At 42.5% G+C, this 24,507-nt stretch overlaps 1 protein-coding gene across 1 annotated transcript; it reads left to right on the plus strand.

Moving 5' to 3' along the window:
• Positions 1-17,399: 17,399 nt before the first annotated feature.
• Positions 17,400-19,058, plus strand: LOC310997201 (tripartite motif-containing protein 16-like; the record flags this gene model as incomplete). Its single annotated transcript, XM_083986878.1, has 1 exon — positions 17,400-19,058. The coding sequence occupies one exon, from the start codon at positions 17,400-17,402 to the stop codon at positions 19,056-19,058; it is 1,659 nt and encodes a 552-aa protein (XP_083843004.1).
• Between the last annotated feature and the right edge of the window lie 5,449 nt (positions 19,059-24,507).

The raw sequence follows: 24,507 nt of genomic DNA on the forward strand, positions 1-24,507 counted from the left end.
ATAGTATTATGTTTATGGCCAAGTAGGTTAAGCCTGGTGCACACACACACACACACACACACACACACACACACACACACACACACACACACACACACACACACACACACACACACACACACACACACACACACACACACACACATTATCACATGAAAAATGCATGCACTAAAATACATTTGCATTAACCTGATTAGGAGGACTATAAATATCTATGTATTATGTATGCAGGTTATTTCTATCGGTCTGTAACGAGGTGAAGCTCAGTCTGATCATCCACCGTCGTCTCTCTGTTCAGTTCATCAACATGTTTGGATATTTGGAGGCCGTATTGTTTCATGCATGATATGTTTCTGTTTCCTCTCTCTCTGATCTGAACACACGGAGTCACAGAGTTTGAACTCGACTCTTCAGACACTTGTAATCCAGGATTATGTACAGGATCAGCGGTCGTGGGTCAGAAGAGGTCGTAAAGTTCCCTCAGTGAATAATCTGTTCTCTCCGAACACCGACGACCGTCAAGTTTCCTCTTTAGCACATGAGTTACATCAAGACTTCATCAGGTGCAGCTGCAGGAGTGAGACGATAGAGCAAAAATCTTTGCACATCTATTTCTTTGGCAGGTGCCACATTTTCCAAATTAGAAAAAGAAAAGTTCCCGCACACATGGCCAACTTGCAGAATTTATTGCATTGCATTGTTTCAGTGCTAGACCTTTTTCAAGCAAACACAGGAAGCCATCTTAAATAGGAGTGGTGTGTGACACAAACCAATCACTTTCCCACACGTCTGGGTGTGAGGAATTCAAATATTACATATCAACATACAAACAATAGAAACAGCATCAATATACAAAGGTAAAGAGCAATGAATATATACAATAAATACTAAGCTGCCGTGACTGGATACATCAGGTCCTAATGGAAGGTAATAGCTAATAATCACAGTCAGAAACAATAAATACGACAGATACAATAGAAAATAGAAGACAGAGGGATTTACAATAAGGCTGATGGAGAGAAACATCTGCAGCTCAGAGAGTTGTGGCTTCATGCTCCATCTCAGTCTCTGTCTTTGGTTCATTAGAAGTTGATCTATTATGTTCCTATCAGGGGCTTTTCATCTGATATTGGACCCCAGTGGGGCACTGTTGGACGTTTCGATCAATAACAATTGAGACAGTTTGGTCAATGTATCGACAAGCCTCCTCTCACATTCAAGGAAGTTGTCTCAGCCAGGAACCCAGTAAAGCTGCAGGAATTGACTTGTTTACTATTTTAGCATATTTAAAAATGTCGACTTCATCCAACAACTGTTTGTTGGATGAAGCCTGGCAACATGTGGTGGCGACACCACATGGCAGCAGCACCGAGCTTACCCGCTCCATGGAGATATGAATGATATGAACGGCTCATTCAGAGCTGAAAGGAACACTTCACTTTGTTGATGGGGGGATTACTGGTTAATGGAAAACAGACTGAAGAACCTAATAATCCATTTTCATGAATAGAGAACAGGAGAAGTTACACAATGTCCCTTTAACAAGATGGAAAAGCAGAATGTCCCTTTAATCAACAGAAGCTGATGAAGACACGAGACAAAGAGGGAGGAGGAGGTTTGGAGAGGAGAGACGGCAGAAGCTCCAACATGATGTTTCAGTAGATATTTATTTATTTTATTTTTATTTAAGGAGGACAGTGCACATTAATGAACATAATAAATGTAAAGGTGCCAGTGTTTCAGACTGTCGTCCTCCTGGCAAGGTGGTAAAAGACATTAAAATAAACACAAGGACATAACAACAGAATTCATGAAACAGGAAAAACACACATGTATCCAACAGAAACCAACAGACAAAAAACTACAAAGACGATTAACATGACGCTACTATGACAAAAGAAAAAAAACAAAAAAGACTGTTTATGGATGGATAAGATGGATGAAGATGCAACAATGCAAAGACCAGGACAGGGTTTCTTGATGGAGTTGTGCAAAGATGGAATAAGAAAAAATACAATAATACAATGTAATAAGGTGCTACAGTGCTCAGGTAAAAGGTTGCAGTGTTCAAGAGAGTTGTTGGGGTTTGAGTCGGCTGTCGGAGGTGAGTGGATGGAGCGGAGTGCAACAATGCAGAGACCTGAGACATGGTTTCGTTTGGAGTTGTACTGAGGTCACCTTTTTACTCTTTTATTCTTTTGCTATGCTATTTATTGTGTGTTATTGTATTGTATTTTATGTGGTCTTAGGCATACTCTAAGTGGTGAAGCCAAAGACAAATTTCCACATTGTGGACAATAAAGATATTGAATTGAATTGAAATAAGCATGGGGGACATGTGAGGTAGTACATACAGTACATATTAAGATTAAGATTAAGATCTACTTTATTAGTCCTTGACAGGAAACTTGTCTTGGGCACAAGTGCTGACACAGCTGCATCTAAAACCACACAGCGAGCACATGGTCCATATACACACAGAGCATAATCACAGAACATATTACCCATGGTGTACACAACCATGCAACAACCAGGGAGCCGCAGAAAGTATGGTGCACGGCGTGGAGCACATAGACAACCACCATTATTTAGATTAAAATAATAGAAAAAGAAAAGAAAATCAAAAGTAAGAATAAGACTCAAAGGTCCGTAACACCTGCTTCTACTCTGCTATGCAGGAGGCAGGGCCGGGTTTTTGTTAAGAAGTGTTATGGAGGTGGGAATGAAGGAAAATCTAAATCTATTACTTCTGTATTTACTGGCCCTGAAACGTCTTCCCGAAGGAAGGAGTTGATATTCTGATATGATGGGATGTTTGTCAGCAGCTGCATGGGCCAACACCATCCATCTATTCAACCTGTCACATCACCTGGAGGAGTGTGTGTGTGTGGGTGTGTGTGTGTGTGTGTGTGTGGGTGTGTGGGTGTGTGGGTGGGTGTGTGTGTATCGACCCCCTCATGTCCCATCTGTCACCTTGACATATTTACATTAAGACGAACACAGCAGCAGTCTGTCTGTCTTCTCCTCTCTCTGTCTCAGCTCGAGTCTCTGTAAGATTTTCATTTTCATTTCATTTCATTCACCTTCAGAGAACAGAAGAGCCCCCCCCCCCCCCCCACACACACACACACACACACACACACACACCTCCACCCCCCCACTAACACACTTTTACATCCTCAGAGTGTTTTATTTAATCTGGCGGCTGCAGCCACAGGAAGCAGCAGATCTCTGAGTCTCCAAACCTCCATAATTAATTCATGGTGTTTGTTTTGCTGTGAAGCTTTTAAAGAAGTAAATCTTTTATTATCTGGAGAGGAGAGAAGATTAAACATCCCATAATAGATGATGTTTGTTTGGTTTTTTTTTATTTCACCCTTTAACGAGTGGCTCAAACTCTGATTAATAACGATGAAAGAATGAGGTCATCACAGTGTAGCTCCTCACCTGTTATTCTGCTGCCGGCAAACAGGAAGTGGCCTCGGAGGAAAAGCTTTCTATCATTCCCTCCATCCCTCCATCCCTTCATCCCTCCATCTGCCTCTCTTCTCACAACGTGCTTCTCTACTTTAGTTTCATTAAGAGTCTGACTAATTAACACTCTGCTGCGCTGTGACATCAGGGTCCAGGCTGCAGCAGGTTTTTATACAGGACATCATGACTGTGCATCACAGACTTCTGTTGTTGTTTGATTACTGGACCTAGACCCCAGTTTTTTTTAGGAATATATATAAAAGATTTTTTTAAAACTTTTTTTTGAGAAATGTTATCACTTTTTCTAGAATTTTTTACAAACTTATTTTTAAGTTACTTTCGGTTTCGCAACGAGTCATGAGAATAACGCAGCTGAATCTCCGTTTATGGTGGGAACTACGACGGTATGTGATCGTCTTTGAACCTCTGACTTTAATTCTTGATGAATGAAAACATGAGTCTGTCTTGCGCCGGTCAAAAGAATTCTACGGTGCGAAGGCTCATAAATGTAGTGTGAAAACGCTTCACTTTTCCAAAACTCCTCGTTGTCCCTTTAAATAGTTGTATCTTCCGACAGCAATCACTTTGTAAATTTTTAACTGATTTTGAGAATTGTTTGCACTTTTTATAGAAATTTTCTTTTGGAGAAATTTTACCTTTTTTTTCAGAAATTTCTCTGCAATATTTCCAAAAATTCACCCCATTGGCACTAATTTAAACATACATTGACTAAAAAAGTAACGTTCTTCAGTCTCAGGACAAATATTTGTGTATTTCTGGTGTTTGCTATGGGGGTCCGTGGTCTAGTTTGTGTTAATTTAGGGTCCTTGATGTGAAACAGTTTGAGAACCACTGGTCTAGGGTTAGCCCACCTACTGTGGATTTACTTCGGTTACATATATAGGCTAGGTGGGATATCAGGATAACATCTGTGTAGCTTTTCCTGCGCGTACAGTAATGGAGTCTGTGGAGTGATTTAAAGGGACAACGAGGAGTTTTGGAAAGCAAAGTGTTCTCATACTTCATTTCCCATGAGCCTCAGCGCGCACCGTGAAATTCTTTGACCGGTGCAAGACAGACTCATGTTTTCATTCATCAAGAATTAAAGTCAGAGGTTGGAAGACGATCACATACCGTCGTAGTTCCCACCATAAACGGAGATTCGGCGGCGTTATTCTCATGACTCGCCACGAAACCGAAAGTAAAGAAACGCTGGTCGGCTCGCCCAGCATTTCCACCACCACTAATAATAACAAAATAACCATAGAGACAAAACCATAGATTTATCTAAAATGGACCATTAACAAGTGGTAACGGAGATTCATCCACATTAATATCAGACTTTTTTATTGTCGCGGAATTTTTCGTTCTGCCGATGGAGAAACTCCTCGTTGTCCCTTTAAACTGTATTAGGTTGTGTGTGTGTGTGTGTGTGTGTGTGTGTGTGTGTGTGTGTGTGTGTGTGTGTGTGTGTGTGTGTGTCCGGTCCATAAACTCCTGAAGCTTCAGTCAGAGTGAACTTGTGACCGGTGCAGGAAGCAGCAGGAGAAGGTGAAATCTCAGTGTGAGTCACACTGTGTGTGTGTGTGCGTGTGTGTGTGCGTGCGTGCGTGCGTGTGTGTGTGTTTGCATGTGGAGACGGGTCAGAAGTCGATATGTTCTAACACAATCTCCTGTAAAAACAAAAAGGCAACGAGCTGCAATTAATTCTGCTTTTGTTTTTTTTTGTTTCTTATCCATTTAATCTGTTCTTCTCTCACTCCACCGATCAGCTCACTCTCTTTATTCCTTCATTTTCTCCTCCTCCTCCCTCTAATCCTATATGTAGTAACCAGATAGTTATTACATAGTAACCAGATAGTTATAGTGATTGGTTTAATGAATCCTGTTCCTTAATACTATGTATTGCTGAAGCCCTATGACGGCAGCACTAAGAACTGATTATATTATGAGCACTAACTACCTTGTGCCACCGCAAATGTGTGTTATGGCCTCACAAATGTATATTTATTAATGTGAATTGAATGTGTCTTTGGTCTTGTTATGTTAAAAAATGTAGTAAAGTAGTGTAATTGACATGTTGAAGGTGAACTTTGACCTCCAGAGGGTTAACAATGGTAGAGGGGACTGAGCAGTGACAGAGCTACTTGGAGCTAACGTCTGGACAGCTGGGAACAGATTTTTATTCTGCTTGAAGAAAACTACATGTCCTCTTTCATATTGTCATTATTGGTAACCGGTTTATAAAAGCTCTATATATCACTCCAGTCCGTGGTCTCTGCTCATTATACCACAGCTAAGGGGCGTTGTTCGGCCCGACGCGAAGCTTAAACATTGTCAATAAATTAAATTGTGTCCCTTCCTCCTCCTCCTCCTCCTCCTCCTCCTCCTCCTCCTCCTCCTCCTCCTCCTCCTCTTCCTCCTCCTGCTGCTGCAGAGTGACTCACGTTTCCCCGATGACTGCGGCCGCTCTTCATCCTCCTCGTCCAGGCGTTAAATCCGTTTCTGGGTCTCGGTCGGTCGTATACGGGACGGACGGAGAGACGGAGACAGACTGAGACAGACAGACGAGCAGCAGGACATGAGTCATTCTCTCTCTCTCTCTCTGTCCTCGTGGGCTTTCCTGCCCTTTGTAACCGTCGTCTTGTTCTCATTAACATTCAGGAGCGACTCTGCTTTAATGCATCTAGTTCTGTCTGTCTGTCTCGCTGGAGGAATGAGCTGCTTTCATTCATCAGTTAATATTATTGTTGCTTGTTGACTGATTTGGTTGTTTAAATAAAAGAAGATGTGAACATTGTTAACATCGTAGAGTCGTTAGTGAAGAAAAAAGAACATTTTAAAAAGCGCCGATGTGCATTTCACACAGAGCAACTAGTGAGGTGGAAAAAAAAACTAACTCACTAATTTTAGACGGCTGACGAGACCTGAATCCTCATCTGTGAATAAATTGTCCAGTTATCTCAACATCATTCGTTTGCACCTGGTTCATGTTCTTGAAACTACTTAAAAAGGGAAATGCAAAGATCTAAACCTCATGAAGTAAATGTTGAGTTACTAGGTGGTATTTAGGGTATTGTTGTACATTTATATGAACACCAGCTAATTGAGAGGATTATTTAAATCATGTAGAGAAGAGGTGGGAGTGAATACGTTTTACTTTCACTCACTCATTTTCTTTGCAACATATTTATTTGCTTTGCACATTTATTTTGCATTATATTTGCATCATTTGTCGGCCATGTTTTTATGGCACGTCCTTTGTTTATTTCATACTTTGTGTTACGTACTTGCATATTAGAAGTAAACACACACTTCACACTTGTTCTAATGAAGCTGCAGTTGCTGCTTTAATGCATCTAGTTCTGTCGCTGGAGGAATGAGCTGCTTTCATTCATCAGTTATTAGTTTTGCTTGTTGACTGATTTGGGGTTTAAATAAAAGAGGATGTGAACATGGTTAACATGGTTAACAGTCGTCAGTCATAAGGACAGAGAGTCTGTATCGACTGCTTCTGTCTCTGTGTTGTTCTCCTCTGAAGCATCAGTCTGCTCAGGTGGCAGCTGATCCCAGGACAGGATCGATGTATCGGTCGGTTCACCTGATTGGCCGAAGCGACACATCAACAAAGGCTCAGCTGCCCTGTTGCATCCTGGGATTTAAAGGTCTGAGGCAAATAGTCCAAGCTGCAGTCAGAGGGCCGGTGTTGGTGTTGGTGCTGGTGCTGGTGTTGCTGTTTCCTCTCAGAGCTGCTTCAACGTTTACATGACACCTGAAAAAAATGAATTGTGGCCTTAGACGGACACGTTGACACGGACTTCAGTTGTCCAGTTCCAGTCGGATTGACTAATATCGGAGTTCTGCTTATCCGACTAAAACACCCAGATAATGTGATTGGAAATCAATTTTCTTAAAACAATAGTTCACTCATTATCTCCTCCTCCCCCTCATGTGGACTAAGGGCTGGGAGAAGTTTCAGAGTCCTCCGTGGCTTCTCCGAGTTACAGGGGGTCTCGGCGTAGCAGTGCATGTCCATATGACGGTTGCAAATGGATACCAACTGTCTTCGTAACAAAAAGACACACCAAAAAACATCCAAATACCTCCATGCTGCTCGTATGTAATGTCCGTCTTGTATTGAAGCCCCCACATGAGAAATTGCGAGATTTGGACAGACCAGGAAGAAGAGCTTCCGCTACAAAACAAGCTTGAAATATAGACTTGTTTAATTTTTTTTGGAACAATTTCTCATGTCAGGGCTTCAATACAAGACGGACATTACATACGAGCAGCATGGAGGTATTTGGATGTTTTTTGGTGTGTCTTTTTGTTACGAAGACAGTTGGTATCCATTTGCAACCGTCATACAACAAACTGTAGCACAGGACCCGGCCCAAACCTCATCTGTGAATAAATTGTCCAGTGATCTCAACATCATTCATTTGCACCTGGTTCATGTTCTTGAAACTACTTAAAAAGAGAAATGCAAAGATTTAAACCTCATGAAGTAAATGTTGGTATAGTTACTAGGTGGTATTTAGGGTATTGTTGCACTTATGGAGACGCATACATTTCAGCTATTTGAGAGGAAGAAGATTATTTATATATTAATTAATGGAGAAGAGGTGGGAGTGAATACGTTTTACTTTCACTCACTCATTTTCTATGCAACATATTTATTTGCTTTGCACAATATTGTCGGCCATGTTTTTATGGCTCGTCCTTTGTTTATGTTTGACCTCTGACCTCTGACTGAAGATTATCAGAACATAAACTAAAACCCACTCCCTCCTCAATAAACCAAACAGACGTTTAAAAAGATCAAACCAAAATCTGCTCATGCTCTTAAAAGCAGATGGAAAGAGGAAATAACATTATATCATATATCAATATTATTATTATTACTGTATATTATTCCAGGCATTAGGAGAGAGGAGGACGTTGGGTTTGGAGCTCGTACTAATTCACTGATGCTTTAAGCTGCAGAAACATTTAAACTGCAGCACAATATGATGGGATGGAGTATTAGAGGCTTGGTGACACACTAACTCTATATGTTCTTCTATAATGTTTTATAATGTAGTGGCTTCTGTCAAGAGGACGGAGCGGACAGCAGAGCAATTCATCTGAGAGAGCGATAACGGCTGTGAATTAATATTTAGCTCTGTGTGCAGCAGCCAGAAGTAGGACACGAGGCCACGGCCATAAATCAACACGTTATAGGAGCAGACAGGTGCTCACACACACACACACACAGAGACACACACACACACACAGGAGCTGCTGCAGGTGAAGCAGGAGTGTGTTCTCGTGCAGCAGGACTCAGAGATGTGAAACAAACACTTTTATTCCTCTTTCAGATTCTTTTGAATTCATTTCAGCTTCTTTGTCCAGTTTTGTTATTTACAGTTTCACTGCATCATTCATGTTAATGTAAAACAGCCGACGATGTTGTCACAAATGAATCTGTCAAACTGATCAATGGGTCTGGATTTTCATTTGTGAAAGAGAACTCAGGAAACCTCGGCTCAACCAGAGAAAAACCATCAGGTTCAGGTTCAGGTTTAGGTGGTTAGCTCCCTGCATTTTTAATTTTACATCTACGTATACAAAGACTGTGCACTGCAAAAAATCTACATCTTTCCAAGAATATTTGTCTTATTTCTTGTCAAAATGTCTCATTTCTAGTCAAAACTAATCTCTTTCCGGGGCGGTGCATGGCGCAGTGGGTAAGGCGGCCGCCCCATGTAGAGGCTACAGTCCTCAACGCAGGCGTCCCCGGTTCGAGTCCCTGCAGTTGTGAGACTGCACAACAGGCACCGCTCTCGGTAACCCCCCCCCCAAAACTTGGACTATTGCACATAGGCTACTGCACTTTACTGCAATTATTGTTGTGTGATGTTTTTTATTCCTTTTGTTTTATTCTGTTTTTCTCTTTTATCCTGTTGTTATTTGCTGCTGCTGCTGCACAAATGTAAATTTCCCCACTGTGGGACAAATAAAGGAATCTTAACTTAACGTCGGGCAGACCTTTCCTGCATGTCATTCCCCCTCTCTCTGCCTCCCCCTTTCCTGTCTATCTCACTATGTGCTGTCAAAGGCAAAAAAGCTAAAAAAATAAAATAAAATAAAAAAAAACTTCACTCTTTCCACTTAAAATAAGACTCATCACCTAAAAATCAACTTGTTTTTAGATCATTTTCACTTGTTTCAAACTAATTTTCACTTGAAATAAGTAGAAAAATCTGCCAGTGAAAGCAAGTTTTTTGTGTTTGTAATAAGAAAGAAAAACTTGCTCCACTATCAGATTTTTCTACTTATTTCAAATGAAAATCTGCTTGAAAGAAGTAAAAAGTGTCTAAAAACAAGCTACTTTTAATGTGATGAGTCTTATTTTAAGTAGAATGAGATTTGTTTTGACTAGAAATAAGACTAATATTCTTTGTCATCCTCTGCTCTCTCTTCAACACTTCTTTCTTTCTTTTCACCAGGTAAACAATACTTTATATGACCTGATATGAAGGTTGTTTATGAAAGACACACTCAGGACGATATCATTTATTCATCCTCTGCGTTTCAACGGGATAACAGGGAGAAGATGAAGGAAAAAAGGAAGAACTGCACACACACTAGCATCCATTCAGTGTTTTATATTCACGCTTCACTCTCCCAACACGGAGACAGGCAGGAGCGATCCATCACTGTCCTGCTGGTCGCCTTAGACTGACAAGAAAACCCACCCCAAAAATCACTATTTTATCCATAACAGTCAACGTCAACCTCCTAAAGCTGGAGGGAAACAGCAAACAGACGATCAATCATCAATCAATCAAATCGTTTTAACCCAGAACACATGAATAATTATCCTTTGTATTCCTACTCTTCCCTGTAAATCTGAACATACATACGACACACATAAGCCCTTTGTTAAACACTTGTTAGAGACTTTATAACCGTGACATCTGCAGGTTTGTGTCAGTAAGTGGCTGGTTTACAGTAAATAAAGAGACTCACAATGAAAGATTAGAAGCTAAAGTTTATTCTCCACCAGAAGCGCCTTCAGACGGGAATAATCTTCCTTTAAATTTACGCTCATAGGTTTTTTTTTTGTAACGCACTGTAATTTCAATTTGAATATTATGTTATTATTTTACATTTCTCTTAGTTTATGTAGGCTATTGCTATGGCCATTTGCAGCCATCGAGAGGTTGTGTCCATTCTTGTACTCATTTCTTTTATGTCTGTTGTCTTTGTTGTTGTATGTTTGTAGATTGTTGATTGTGTCTTGTCTCTTTTTGGTTTGTAATGTATATTAGGACCCCCTCGAAAACCAGAGGATTCCTCTCAAGGGGTTTATCCTATTGAATAAAAGTCATAAAAGTTTGTTAACGTGACTGAGAGCTTCTGAAGCAGCGTCTGTGTTCACAGCCCGGAGCGACAGACAGACAGCTCAGTGGGATTATGAATAAAATATAAGAGGAGAGTCAGGCTGAAGTCCTTGAAACCAGATTTACACAAACTGAAGAGTGAGTGTTGAGCTCCTTTGTCTCGTCCTCGTTGTTGGACTGAACGTGAAGCTGTGAAGTGGAGACGATGGTGAACAACTCGCTGCTGCAGTAAAACTCTCTGGTTCCACATCACTTCTTACAAGAAGAGGTTTTCTAAAACCACTTTCCACTAAAATAAGTAAGTAGCCTAAGTAAACAATGGAGAGCAACATGGAAGCGAGTCAGGCGGTGGTCAGGGTTCTTTCTTGTTTTGCACTTTTGATCAGATCCCAGTCTGGAATGCGAGCAGAGCTTTGTTTTGGTGCGTGATTTGAGACGTAAATTAGCGTGTTGACCCGGGTCTGGCGTTCCCGCTGCAAGCCGACCTGAGCCGAGCCGGTTGAAGGCGATTTTAACCCACGACGGGGTATAAAAAGGTTTTTCTGACACTGTGGCTCAAAGGAAGCTCCTCTTCCTGGACCAGGAAGAGGAGCTTCGAGAAGCTTCCGCTACAAAACAAGCTTGAAATATAGACTTATTTATTTTTTTCCGGGACAATTTCTCATGTTGGGGCTTCAATACAAGAGGGACATTACATACGAGCAGCATGGAGGTATTTGGATGTTTTTTGGTGTGTCTTTTTGTTACGAAGACAGTTGGTATCCATTTGCAACCGTCATATGGACATGCACTGCTACGCCGAGACCCCCTGTAACTCAGAGAAGCCACGGAGGACTCTGAAACTTCTCCCAGCCCTTAGTCCACATGAGGGGGAGGAGATGATGAGGGAAATTTCAATTTCTTTAACATTATAACTTCACTGCTGCAGCTCTTTCAGTGGTGTGTATCAGGAAAGTTGTGTCTAACTCTCTGTTGTGCACTGGTGCAACAACACTGTGTGTGTCCGTGCAGCTTCTGTCCTCTACGTGTTACACAACGCGGCCTTTGCCTTCGTCTTGTTTCCCACTGTCATGGTTAAGAGTGAGAACCGGACAGCTGCCGTTCAGACAGAAATCCCTGTTGTCATCGCTCCAACTGCTCCTGCAGCTTCAGTCTGTTTCCATCAACCTCTCCACTCAGCCTTCATCTCTCCACTCAGCCTTCATCACTCCTCTCAGCCTTCATCACTCCACTCAGCCTTCATCACTCTCCACTCAGCCTTCATCACTCCACTCAGCCTTCATCTCTCCACTCAGCCTTCATCACTCTCCACTCAGCCTTCATCACTCTCCACTCAGCCTTCATCTCTCCACTCAGCCTTCATCTCTCCACTCAGCCTTCATCACTCCACTCAGCCTTCATCACTCTCCACTCAGCCTTCATCTCTCCACTCAGCCTCCATCACTCTCCTCTCAGCCTTCATCACTCCACTCAGCCTCCATCACTCTCCACTCAGCCTTCATCACTCTCCACTCAGCCTTCATCACTCCCCACTCAGCCTTCATCACTCCCCACTCAGCCTTCATCCCTCTTCACTCAGCCTTCATCACTCTCCACTCAGCCTTCATCTCTCCACTCAGCCTTCATCTCTCCACTCAGCCTTCATCACTCCACTCAGCCTTCATCACTCTCCACTCAGCCTTCATCTCTCCACTCAGCCTTCATCACTCCACTCAGCCTTCATCACTCTCCACTCAGCCTTCATCACTCCACTCAGCCTTCATCATTCTCCACTCAGCCTTCATCTCTCCACTCAGCCTTCATCTCTCCACTCTGCCTTCATCACTCCACTCAGCCTTCATCACTCTCCACTCAGCCTTCATCTCTCCTCTCTGCCTTCACTCAGCCTTCATCACTCTCCACTCAGCCTTCATCTCTCCACTCAGCCTTCATCTCTCCACTCAGCCTTCATCACTCCACTCAGCCTTCATCACTCTCCACTCAGCCTTCATCTCTCCACTCAGCCTTCATCACTCTCCACTCAGCCTTCATCTCTCCACTCAGCCTTCATCACTCCACTCAGCCTTCATCACTCTCCACTCAGCCTTCATCACTCCACTCAGCCTTCATCATTCTCCACTCAGCCTTCATCTCTCCACTCAGCCTTCATCACTCCACTCAGCCTTCATCACTCTCCACTCAGCCTTCATCTCTCCACTCAGCCTCCATCACTCTCCTCTCAGCCTTCATCACTCCACTCAGCCTCCATAACTCTCCACTCAGCCTTCATCACTCTCCACTCAGCCTCCATCACTCTCCACTCAGCCTTCACTCAGCCTTCATCTCTCCACTCAGCCTTCATCACTCCACTCAGCCTTCATCACTCTCCACTCAGCCTTTATCTCTCCACTCAGCCTTCATCACTCTCCACTCAGCCTTCATCACTCCACACATCCTTCATCACTCTCCTCTCAGCCTTCATCACTCTCCACTCAGCCTTCATCTCTCCACTCAGCCTTCACTCAGCCTTCATCTCTCCACTCAGCCTTCATCACTCCACTCAGCCTTCATCACTCCACTCAGCCTTCATCGCTCCACTCAGCCTTCATCACTCCACTCAGCCTTCATCACTCCTCTCAGCCTTCATTTCTCCACTCAGCCTTCATCACTCCACTCAGCCTTCATCTCTCCACTCAGCCTTCATCTCTCCACTCAGCCTTCATCACTCTCCACTCAGCCTTCATCACTCTCCACTCAGCCTTCATCACCCCACTCAGCCTTCATCACTCCACTCAGCCTTCATCTCTCCACTCAGCCTTCATCACTCCTCTCAGCCTTCATCACTCCACTCAGCCTTCATCTCTCCACTCAGCCTTCATCTCTCCACTCAGCCTTCATCACTCCACTCAGCCTTCATCACTCCACTCAGCCTTTATCTCTCCACTCAGCCTTCATCTCTCCACTCAGCCTTCATCTCTCCACTCAGCCTTCATCACTCCACTCAGCCTTCATCGCTCTCCTCTCAGCCTTCATCTCTCCACTCAGCCTTCATCGCTCCTCTCAGCCTTCATCTCTCCACTCAGCCTTCATCACTCAAATCAGCCTTCATCTCTCCACTCAGCCTTCATCACTCCACTCAGCCTTCATCTCTCCACTCAGCCTTCATCACTCCACTCAGCCTTCATCGCTCTCCTCTCAGCCTTCATCTCTCCACTCAGCCTTCATCACTCCACTCAGCCTTCATCACTCCACTCAGCCTTCATCACTCCACTCAGCCTTCATCGCTCTCCTCTCAGCCTTCATCACTCCACTCAGCCTTCATCACTCCTCTCAGCCTTCATCTCTCCACTCAGCCTTCATCACTCAAATCAGCCTTCATCACTCCACTCAGCCTTCATCTCTCCACTCAGCCTTCATCACTCCACTCAGCCTTCATCGCTCTCCTCTCAGCCTTCATCACTCCACTCAGCCTTCATCACTCCACTCAGCCTTCATCACTCCACTCAGCCTTCATCTCTCCACTCAGCCTTCATCACTCCACTCAGCCTTCATCACTCCACTCAGCCTTCATCTCTCCTCTCAGCCTTCATCACTCCACTCAGCCTTCATCACTCCACTCAGCCTTCATCGCTCTCCTCTCAGCCTTCATCACTCCACTCAGCCTTCATCCCTCCACTCAGCCTTCATCACTCCACTCAGCCTTCATCTCTCCACTCAGCCTTCATCACTCCACTCAGCCTTCATCACTCCACTCAGCCTTCATCTCTCCTCTCAGCCTTCATCACTCCACTCAGCCTTCATCACTCCACTCAGCCTTCATCCCTCTCCTCTCAGCCTTCATCACTCCACTCAGCCTTCATCACTCCACTCAGCCTTCATCCCTCTCCACTCAGCCTTCATCACTCCACTCAGCCTTCATCACTCCACTCAGCCTTCATCTCTCCACTCAGCCTTCATCACTCCACTCAGCCTTCATCTCTCCTCTCAGCCTTCATCACTCCACTCAGCCTTCATCACTCCACTCAGCCTTCATCTCTCCTCTCAGCCTTCATCACTCCACTCAGCCTTCATCACTCCACTCAGCCTTCATCGCTCTCCTCTCAGCCTTCATCACTCCACTCAGCCTTCATCACTCCACTCAGCCTTCATCACTCCACTCAGCCTTCATCTCTCCACTCAGCCTTCATCACTCCACTCAGCCTTCATCACTCCACTCAGCCTTCATCTCTCCTCTCAGCCTTCATCACTCCACTCAGCCTTCATCACTCCACTCAGCCTTCATCTCTCCTCTCAGCCTTCATCACTCCACTCAGCCTTCATCACTCCACTCAGCCTTCATCCCTCTCCACTCAGCCTTCATCACTCCACTCAGCCTTCATCTCGACAGAGTACTCCACCCCACTACTTGAGTAAGAGTACAAATACTACTGGTCAAAATGTACTCCGTTACAAGTAAAAGCAGCTCAGTTGACATGTTACTCCAGTAAGAGTAAAAAAAGTACTTGCTTTTAAAGGTACTAAAGTATCCAAAAGTACATGCTTTTAAATTTACTTGTAAAAGTAAAAGTAAGCGTTACACTACACTACACCACACTACGCTGCACTACACTACACTACGCCACGCCACCACACGCTACACCACACTACAGTACATCACACTACACTACATTACATTACGCAACGCCCCGCCACACTACACTCCGCCACACAACACTACACCACACTACGCTACGCTACGCCACCACATGCTACACCACACTACAGTACATAATATTACACTACATTACACTACACTACGCTATGCCACACTACACTAAACCACACCACACTACACTATGCTACGCCACCACAAGCTACACCACACCACACTACACTACGCTACACTACGCTACGCCACCACACGCTACACCACACTACAGTATATCACACTACACTACACTACACTACGCTATGCCACACTACACTAAACCACACCACACTACGCTACACCACACTACACCACCCAACGCTACGCTACACCGCACTAAACCACACTACACCACACCATGCTACTCCTCACTACACTACACTACACTACACCACGCCATGCTACTCTTCACTACACTACACTACACTACGCTATGCCATGCCACACTACACTACACTACTTTACCACACGCTACACCACACCACACTACATAACGCTACATCACACCACACCACACTACATAACGCTACGCCACACATCACTACGTTACACCACACTACACTACACTACATAACGCTACGACACACTACACTACACCACACTACACTACATTACACTACGCTCCGCCACACAACACTACACTACACTACGCTATGCCACACTACACTAAACCACACTACACTACACCACGCCATGCTACTCCTCACTACACTACACTATGCTATGCCATGCCACACCTCACTACACCACGCCATGCTACTCCTCACTACACTACACTACGCTATGCCATGCCATGCCACACTACACTACACTACTTCACCACACACTACACCACACTACACTACACTACATAACGCTACGCCACACTACACTACACCAGCACACACTACACCACACTACACTGCACTACACTACAGTTGTAGTTTTTATTTAGTCTTAGTCTTAGTTGTAGTTGTTCAGGTTTTGTCGACACCTGGAGGTTGGAGTTACAGAAATTGTCATTTCTATTTTTATTTCAGTTTACTAGATTATTTTTTCACTGCTAGTTTTAGTTTTAGTGAACTGTGATGAACTACAGTAACCCTGTTCTGCTCTCGTGAACAACTGCAGTCAATGTAAAAGTGGCATTTTTAAACATCAGTGTTTCTCTTATGGAGCAAAACACTTATCGTTAAAAACAAATCACCAACATTTCCATGCTGTCGAAATGCAATATACGTATTATCAGATATTTGTCTTGATAACAGAATTTTTGACATTTTGACAAACTTTTTTACACCAGCCTTGACAGCTGCTGTCACCATGGTGACTGGCTTAGTCCATCTGTGAAGCCACACCAGGCTGAGAGATGGTTGTTGGTGTCAGAGGTTGTGAGTTCAGACCTCAGCTGAGGCAGAATGGATGCTGTTAAGCTGATGTTCTTGTTGTTTTCTCTTTTTTGTCTCTTGTTGCTCAGAATTTTCTAAATTTGTCTAAAATGGCTCCGACCACTGCTGCAAAGCTGCTTCAATCTGTCACATGACTGAGCTCAGGCTTCATTAAAGACTTTGATTTTGAACTTTGACTTGGTTTCCTGTCTGATCCCTGAGTCTGAGTCAATCACCAGCTGCTTTATGACAGTTACAGGCTCCATGTGTAGAGACGATATTCTATCTCACTGCTCCTGTTTTAACTGTCATTTTATTGTGGTACTTTGACCTGAGTAATAAATTATATTGTTTTCATGTGAGAGCATGTTTATGAATGTCAATAAATGAACCTTGAACCTCATAACTGGAAACAGGTGACGTGTCAGAGCTGATGTGGTTCAGAGAACAACTTGGTAATCCAGAGTGAAACGTCTCGACTTTGGAGACGGTCGTAGAGGAGAAATGGCGCAGCGAAAAATTAATCTGGATGAAGACAAACTGAGCTGTTCGATCTGTCAGGATCTTCTAAAGGAGCCGGTGACTATTCCCTGTGGACACAGCTACTGTATGAGCTGTATTAAAAACCACTGGGGTGAAGATGATCAGAAGAAGACATGCAGCTGTCCTCAGTGCAGACAGAGCTTCACACCGAGGCCAGCCCTGGTGAAAAACACCATGTTAGCAGAGTTAGTGGAGGAAGTGAAGAAGGTCGGACTGAAAGCTGCTTCAGCTGATCACTCCTATGCTGGACCAGGAGACGTGGCCTGTGACTACTGCACTGGGAGGAAGCTGAAAGCCGTCAAGTCCTGTCTGGTGTGTACGGCCTCTTACTGTGAGCAGCACCTTCAGCCTCACTACGACGTAGCTCCACTGAAGAAACACACGCTGGTCCAAGCCTCTTCTAAACTTCTGGAGAACATCTGCCCTCGCCATAATGAGGTGATAAAGATCTTCTGCCGCACCGATCAGCAGTGTATCTGTTCTCTCTGCTCCATGGATGAACACAAAGGCCACGACACAGTCTCAGCTGTAGCAGAAAGGGCTGAGAAACAGAAGGAGCTCGGGCTGAGTCGGCAAAAGATCCAACAGAGGATCCAGGACAGAGAGAAAGATGTGAAGGTGCTTCAACAGGAGGCGGAGGCCATCAACCTCTCTGCTGATGAAGCTGTTAGTAACAGTGAGAAGACCTTCACCCACTTGATCCAACTCATGGAGAAGAGAAGGTCTGAGGTGAAGCAGCAGATCAGATCTCAACAGGAAACTGAAGTGAGTCGAGTCAAAGAGCTGGAGGAGAAGCTGCAGCAGGAGATCACTGAGCTGAGGAGGAAAGACTCTGGTCTGGAGCAGCTGTCAATCACAGAGGACCACCTCCATTTCCTAAACAACTACCCCTCTCTGTCACCTCTGGGTGAAGCAACGAAGTTACCCACCATCAAGCGACCTGATTTTAAGGAAGTGACAGCAGCAGTGTCAGAGGCCAGAGATAAACTGCAGGCTGTTCTCAGTGAGGAGGGGTCAAAGGTCTCATGGTCAGTGTCTCAAGTAGAAGTTTTACTGCTGCAGAGAGAACCTCAGACCAGAGCTGAGTTCTGGAGATTTTCAAAACAAATCATTTTGGATTCAAACACAGCACACAGACGTTTGTTACTGAGTGACAGGAACAGAAAAGTAACTTTGATGAATAAGGACCAGTCATATCCAAGTCATCCAGACAGATTCACTGGCAGGTGGCAGGTCCTGAGTCCAGAGGGTCTGACAGGACGTTGTTACTGGGAGGTGGAGTGGAGTGGTAGTAACGTTGATATAGCAGTTTCCTACAAGAACATCCAGAGAACAGGGACAGGGAATGAATCTGCATTTGGATACAATGACAAATCCTGGTCATTAACCTGCTCCAGTCGTGATTATTCATTCAGACATAACAGACATGCTACCTCCGTCTCAGACCCTCGGTCCTCCAGAATAGGAGTGTACCTGGATCACAGGGCAGGTATTCTGTCTTTCTACAGCGTCACTGAAACCATGACTCTGATCCACAGAGTCCAGACCACCTTCACTCAGCCTCTACATCCTGGACTCTGGGTTCATTCAGGCACAGCTGAGTTGTGTGAGCTCCAGTAAACAGGAGTGTTTAGTGTGGTTCATCATGATGCTGCAGTCGACTGTGTGTGTAGGTTTGTCTGCACTGATCCAGTCTGAGCTGGAGGAGCTTCTCTGCTGTGATGTCTTTACTCCATTTGCTCCAAGAAGGACGAACTTTCTTCTCTGGAGGAAGGTCTGGTGAGTGAGACTAGCACTGATACACACACTGATGGGTTTTCTTGGTTTTTTTCTCGTTTTGTTTGTTTCAACAACACAATACTAATGTTTTTATTTTCTACTTCTGGATTAGATTATTTTGTTTGATGAATATTTATCGTTACTTGAATTTAACATGTGGATTATATTATGGATGTGGAACATATCAGCATGTGCAAAATGTCTTTCAAAGATTATTGATCATATTAATCCTCTGCCAGATGTTTGTGTCACTATGAATATAACCTGGATGATTTAATATTTACTCTGTAGTTGTATGGACCACAGACTGTTCTGCTGTTGTAATCATGTTATCTAAATCACTTTACTCTTATTTATGGAGAAATATATATGTATATATATATAAAACTATAATAATCTAAAGATTATCCATGTTGTCAATGAAAAAATATAAAATATAAGATTGTAAATTTTAAAATTATGATCTTTTAGGGAACAGGTGTAAAAACTTACTGTACAACATTATACAAATAAATAAATAATTTAACAGGTTCATGTGGATTATATTATGGATGTGGAAAATATCAGCATGTGCAACGTGTCTATTAAAGATTATTGATCATATTAATCATCTGCCAGATGTTTGTGTCACTACACTACACTACACTACACAACACTACGCCTCAGGGACAATGTACAACATAACATTTTAGGTGAGTAAAATAATTACATTTGACTAAAACATGTACATTTGGTTTAGAAAAATTCCTAATAAACAACAAGCAAATTTATGTTTTGCATTTGGTTCTCTCACTGTACCGAAAATGAACCGAACTGAGACATCAAAACCGAGGTACGTATCGAACTGTGATTTTTGTGTATCGTTACACCCCTAGTATTTTCTCAAACTTACAACCAATCAGGATTCGTCATAGTGCGTGGGGATGTTGAGTTGAGGCTGTGACCTCCATGTGACCCTGAACTCACCAGGTGTGATGAACTAACTACACACTGATGGTTTTGGTATCTGCAGGAGTTCAGACAAACAAGAACAGCAGCATGTAGAAAGTGCATGAATGTGCATTAATGTGAGTTTGAATAAATGCTCCATCAATCTGTAGACTCGTCTGATTAAACAGCAGGATGATTCAACACCGTCAGTCATTCATCCTCCGTCTGCTGCAGGTGCACTAATCAAACTGATGAGAAAAGTAAACTCCTGCCTGAGTGTATGAAGCAGTGTAGTTAGACGTATAGTATATACTGTATATAAAGCAGATGTTTGTTCTGCTCCTCTGTAATGAACATGTGAGGACGTTAAATCAACACAACCACAACTATAAGACACAGGAGGAGGTCTGAATCTCAGTGAGTTAAACAAGAACAACCAAGAAATCCCATTACCTTGCACCGACAATTAAAGGTAACAAACCTACTGCTATGACTATAGGGATTATGGTGATGGGCCAATTTGACAAAATGTTGAACTATCCCTTTAAGCCTATTCTCACTAACCCACTTCCTCTTGCAATAGCTTATTCACTGACACAGCATTTTCTCCTGATACATTCTAGTGTCATCTGCATTGATTTCCATGGATGCTCGGAGGTGAATCATTGACATAAATGGAGAACAGTAATGGGCCGAGGCAGAGAGACTCTGGAGCTGCTTCATTAAAGGGATAGTCCAACATTCTGGCCAATTGGCCCATTGCCATAATCCCTGTAGTCATAGCAGTAGGTTCGTTACCTTTAATTGTCGGTGCAAGCTGTTTTTAGAACGGCGGAGCAGAGCCGTGAGCTGCTCAGAGCTACGCTACGGAGGCTCATTATGGGATTTCTTGGTTTCCCTCATCAAACTCATCAAATACACAATCCAACAACTCCACAACGCTCTGGTGGACAAGTTGTGAGCTGCACATTCACCACGCTATGAGATAATAACACAACGTTACCACACAGAGTTGTTTTAGAGGGAAATACATGTAAAACCACTGATGCACGTTGCCTTCAGGGACAGTTTTTCATCAACAGTCTCTGAATTTCCCTCTAAAACAACTCTGTGTGGTAACGTTGTGTTATGCACCGACAATTAAAGGTAACAAACCTACTGCTATGACTAGAGGGATTATGGCAATGGGAACAATTTGACAAAATGTTGAACTATCCCTTTAAGGTCTGTATAGTTCCTGTTTAACATTGCATTGTAATGTTGTCATCTCAACAACGCAGCAGGTTTTGTTTCTGTGTGTTCTTCAGTCAAACCGACGAACCTGAATCGTGTTGGAACTAAAATCCGGAGAGACGTTCCCAGACGACATTCCCTCAAAGACCGGAGCAGCTGCACCACATTAAAGGAAAATATTAAAAGGAAATATGCAATAAGAAGTGATAAAGCCAGACACAGGTCCCATGGCTGCAAACAGAGTGAAGCTTTATTTTAATGTAGAAACCTCTATAACCCCCGGGAACAGCTCGTCTGCAGGAAACTCACAGGAACAAATACAAGAATAAGTTAAAAGAGTCGGAGCTGAACTCCAGCAGCAGCAGCAGCAGCAGCAGCAGCAGCAGATGTGCTACTAGAGGACATTTTACACTACCAAAATCAAAAACAAATGCAATTAAACTAATGGTTACGTATAGAGCCATGCAAGAATGCAACAAATTACCCGACAGTATTACACAAGAAAATAGCAAAATAATTTTTAAGAAGTTAGTCAAAGAACACCTGTTAGCCATAGATGGTTAATATTTAGGACAATTGTAAGTACAAGCATGACACCTAAACAGAAACAGTTCTTGAAGATGTATATTGTCGTGGAAATTTTCTGTTGCTGCTGCTGGTGAATAATGAAATAGAGACTTCGCCGGCGGACATGATTTTATTTCCTTGCAAGGAAAGTTCAGTTCGACCCAAGTGGGTGATGGTAAAGAAAAGACAAAGACAATGGGAAAACCTAAACATTTATAGCTGAGGGAAGGTCCACTTCTGGGGTGTGTTTGTGTCCTTTGGCCGGCCCCTTCCCTGATTGTGTTCTCACACCTTCACCTTTGAAGGTATCATCAGCGGTCTCCCGAGGTATGGGGTTAAGAGATACAATTTAAAATACAAAGGGGTTTGAGTGTGAATTAGGAAGTGGGAAGTTGGGCATCACAGATGGTTAAGTGTAAAGGAACTTGAATTTACAATTGCAGAAGGAAGTCTGGGAAAGTAGGGTGAAGGAACGTCTCAAGTGATTAAAACAAAGGAATATTAAGATTTACCATTACAATATCAAAATGGGGTACTGTCAATTATGCTTTAATTTAGTCAAATCTGATTTTGAGACTGAGTTCCGATGGCACTGAATGTAATATTAAATGGCTATTGAAACTTATTGTGTGACATTAAAGGGACAACGAGGAGTTTCTATTCGGTTATAAAAAAGTCTCACGTTAATGTGGATGAATCTCCGCTACCCACACTTGTTAATGGGCCCATTTTCGATAAATATATCGTTCTGTCTCTATCGTTATTTTGTTATTATTAGTGGTGGCGGAAATGCTGGTCGAGCCGACCAGCGTTTCTTTAATGAGAATAACGCAGCTGAATCGCCGTTTATGGTCGGAACTACGATGGTAACTGAACCTCTTTGAACCTCTGACTTTAATTCTTGATGAATGAAAACATGAGTCTGTCTTGCGCCGGTCAAAGAATTCTACGGTGCGAAGGCTCATAAATGTAGTGTGGAAACACTTCGCTTTTCCAAAACTCCTCGTTGTCCCTTTAAATATAATATATGTAGACATGTATGGACATTATGATATGTAAGTAAATTCTGCGTACCACTACTGACCTGAGAGCTGTCTTGTATTGTCTGTGTACTGTTGTGTTGTGTAACTGTTTATATTTTTTATTTTTATTTTATGTTACTCTATTATTTGTGTTTTATGTTTTATTTGAACATGGATTATATTGAATGAGACATAAATTGCATAGATACCGTTGCCATAGCTGATGGGGATCTGAATAAATCAATCAATCAAGCAGCACAGCCTGGATTACATACAGACACACAACTTATATTGATATCTGATAAGAAACCTTAACATGTTTAAAAAGTTATAGCCTACTAAACCCAGAAGGACAGGAGCATCATCGTGTTTTAACCCTTTAAACAGCAACAAACACTCTAATAACTGCATTTATTCACTTTGAGGATTTAGAATAAAGAAACAGGAGGAATAACTCTAAAGGTGTTAAACCCTGAGATGTGAGCTGTGTTGTCTTTATTCTGGTGTTCTTTCTGTTTTACCCTCTTATATTGACTCATCGGTATCTTTTAATGTGATCTCCTATCTAACTGGATTACGCTGCAGGTTCCAGCTCTGTTTTTCATACTGTGCAGAAAGAGCTTAAATTTACCTCCGTTTTATTTTATTAGGGTGATTTAAATCCCTAATCTGATCTTATTTTACCACCGACCGCTCCTGTTTTTAATTGACTCATCTCGCTGATCGTCAGTTTAGTTCTAATGTGACCTTATGTTATTTTTACTTTCCTCCAATACTGCATAGCTACCTGATATGTCGACTGCGTATTTCAAATGTACCTCTCTGTGTCGACTGTGTTATAAATGAGATTGTTACCTCAATATATTTCTGAGTCTAAATAGACGTTCTAATAATAATAATAATACGTTGTTTTTAAGTGCAGAATTAAAGAGGTTTAGTGTGAAAGTTAAACATTGGTTCAAGCAGCAGCAGAAATGTGAACATTAACTTCTCTCAAGTCATTGTCAATACAACACTTGATTATAATGTTTAATGTTAAATCTAACTTGTGTAATTGTTTAATCTGAATTTTGCAGCTGTGATGGTAACACTTTACAATAAGGGTCCCTTAATTGTCGTTAGTTAGTACATTATTAAGCATTAATGCACTGCAAAAACTCAAAATCTTACCAAGAATATTTGTCTTATTTCTTGTAATAATTTCTAATTTCTAGTCAAAACAAATCTCATTCTACTTAAAATAAGACTCATCACGTAAAAAGTAGCTTGTTTTTAGACACTTTTTACTTCTTTCAAGCAGATTTTCACTTGAAATAAGTAGAAAAATCTGATAGTGGAGCAAGTTTTTCTTCCTTATTACAAACACAAAAAACCTGCTTTCACTGGCAGATTTTTCTACTTATTTCAAGTGAAATGATCTAAAAACAAGTTCATTTTTAGGTGATGAGTCTTATTTTAAGTGTAAATTGATTAGTTTTGACTAGAAATGAGACATTTTGACAAGAAATGAGACAAATATTCTTGGAAAGATGTAGAGT

The sequence above is a fragment of the Trachurus trachurus genome, assembly GCF_905171665.1.
Source record: "Trachurus trachurus genome assembly, chromosome: 14".
Lineage (NCBI taxonomy): Eukaryota > Metazoa > Chordata > Actinopteri > Carangiformes > Carangidae > Trachurus > Trachurus trachurus.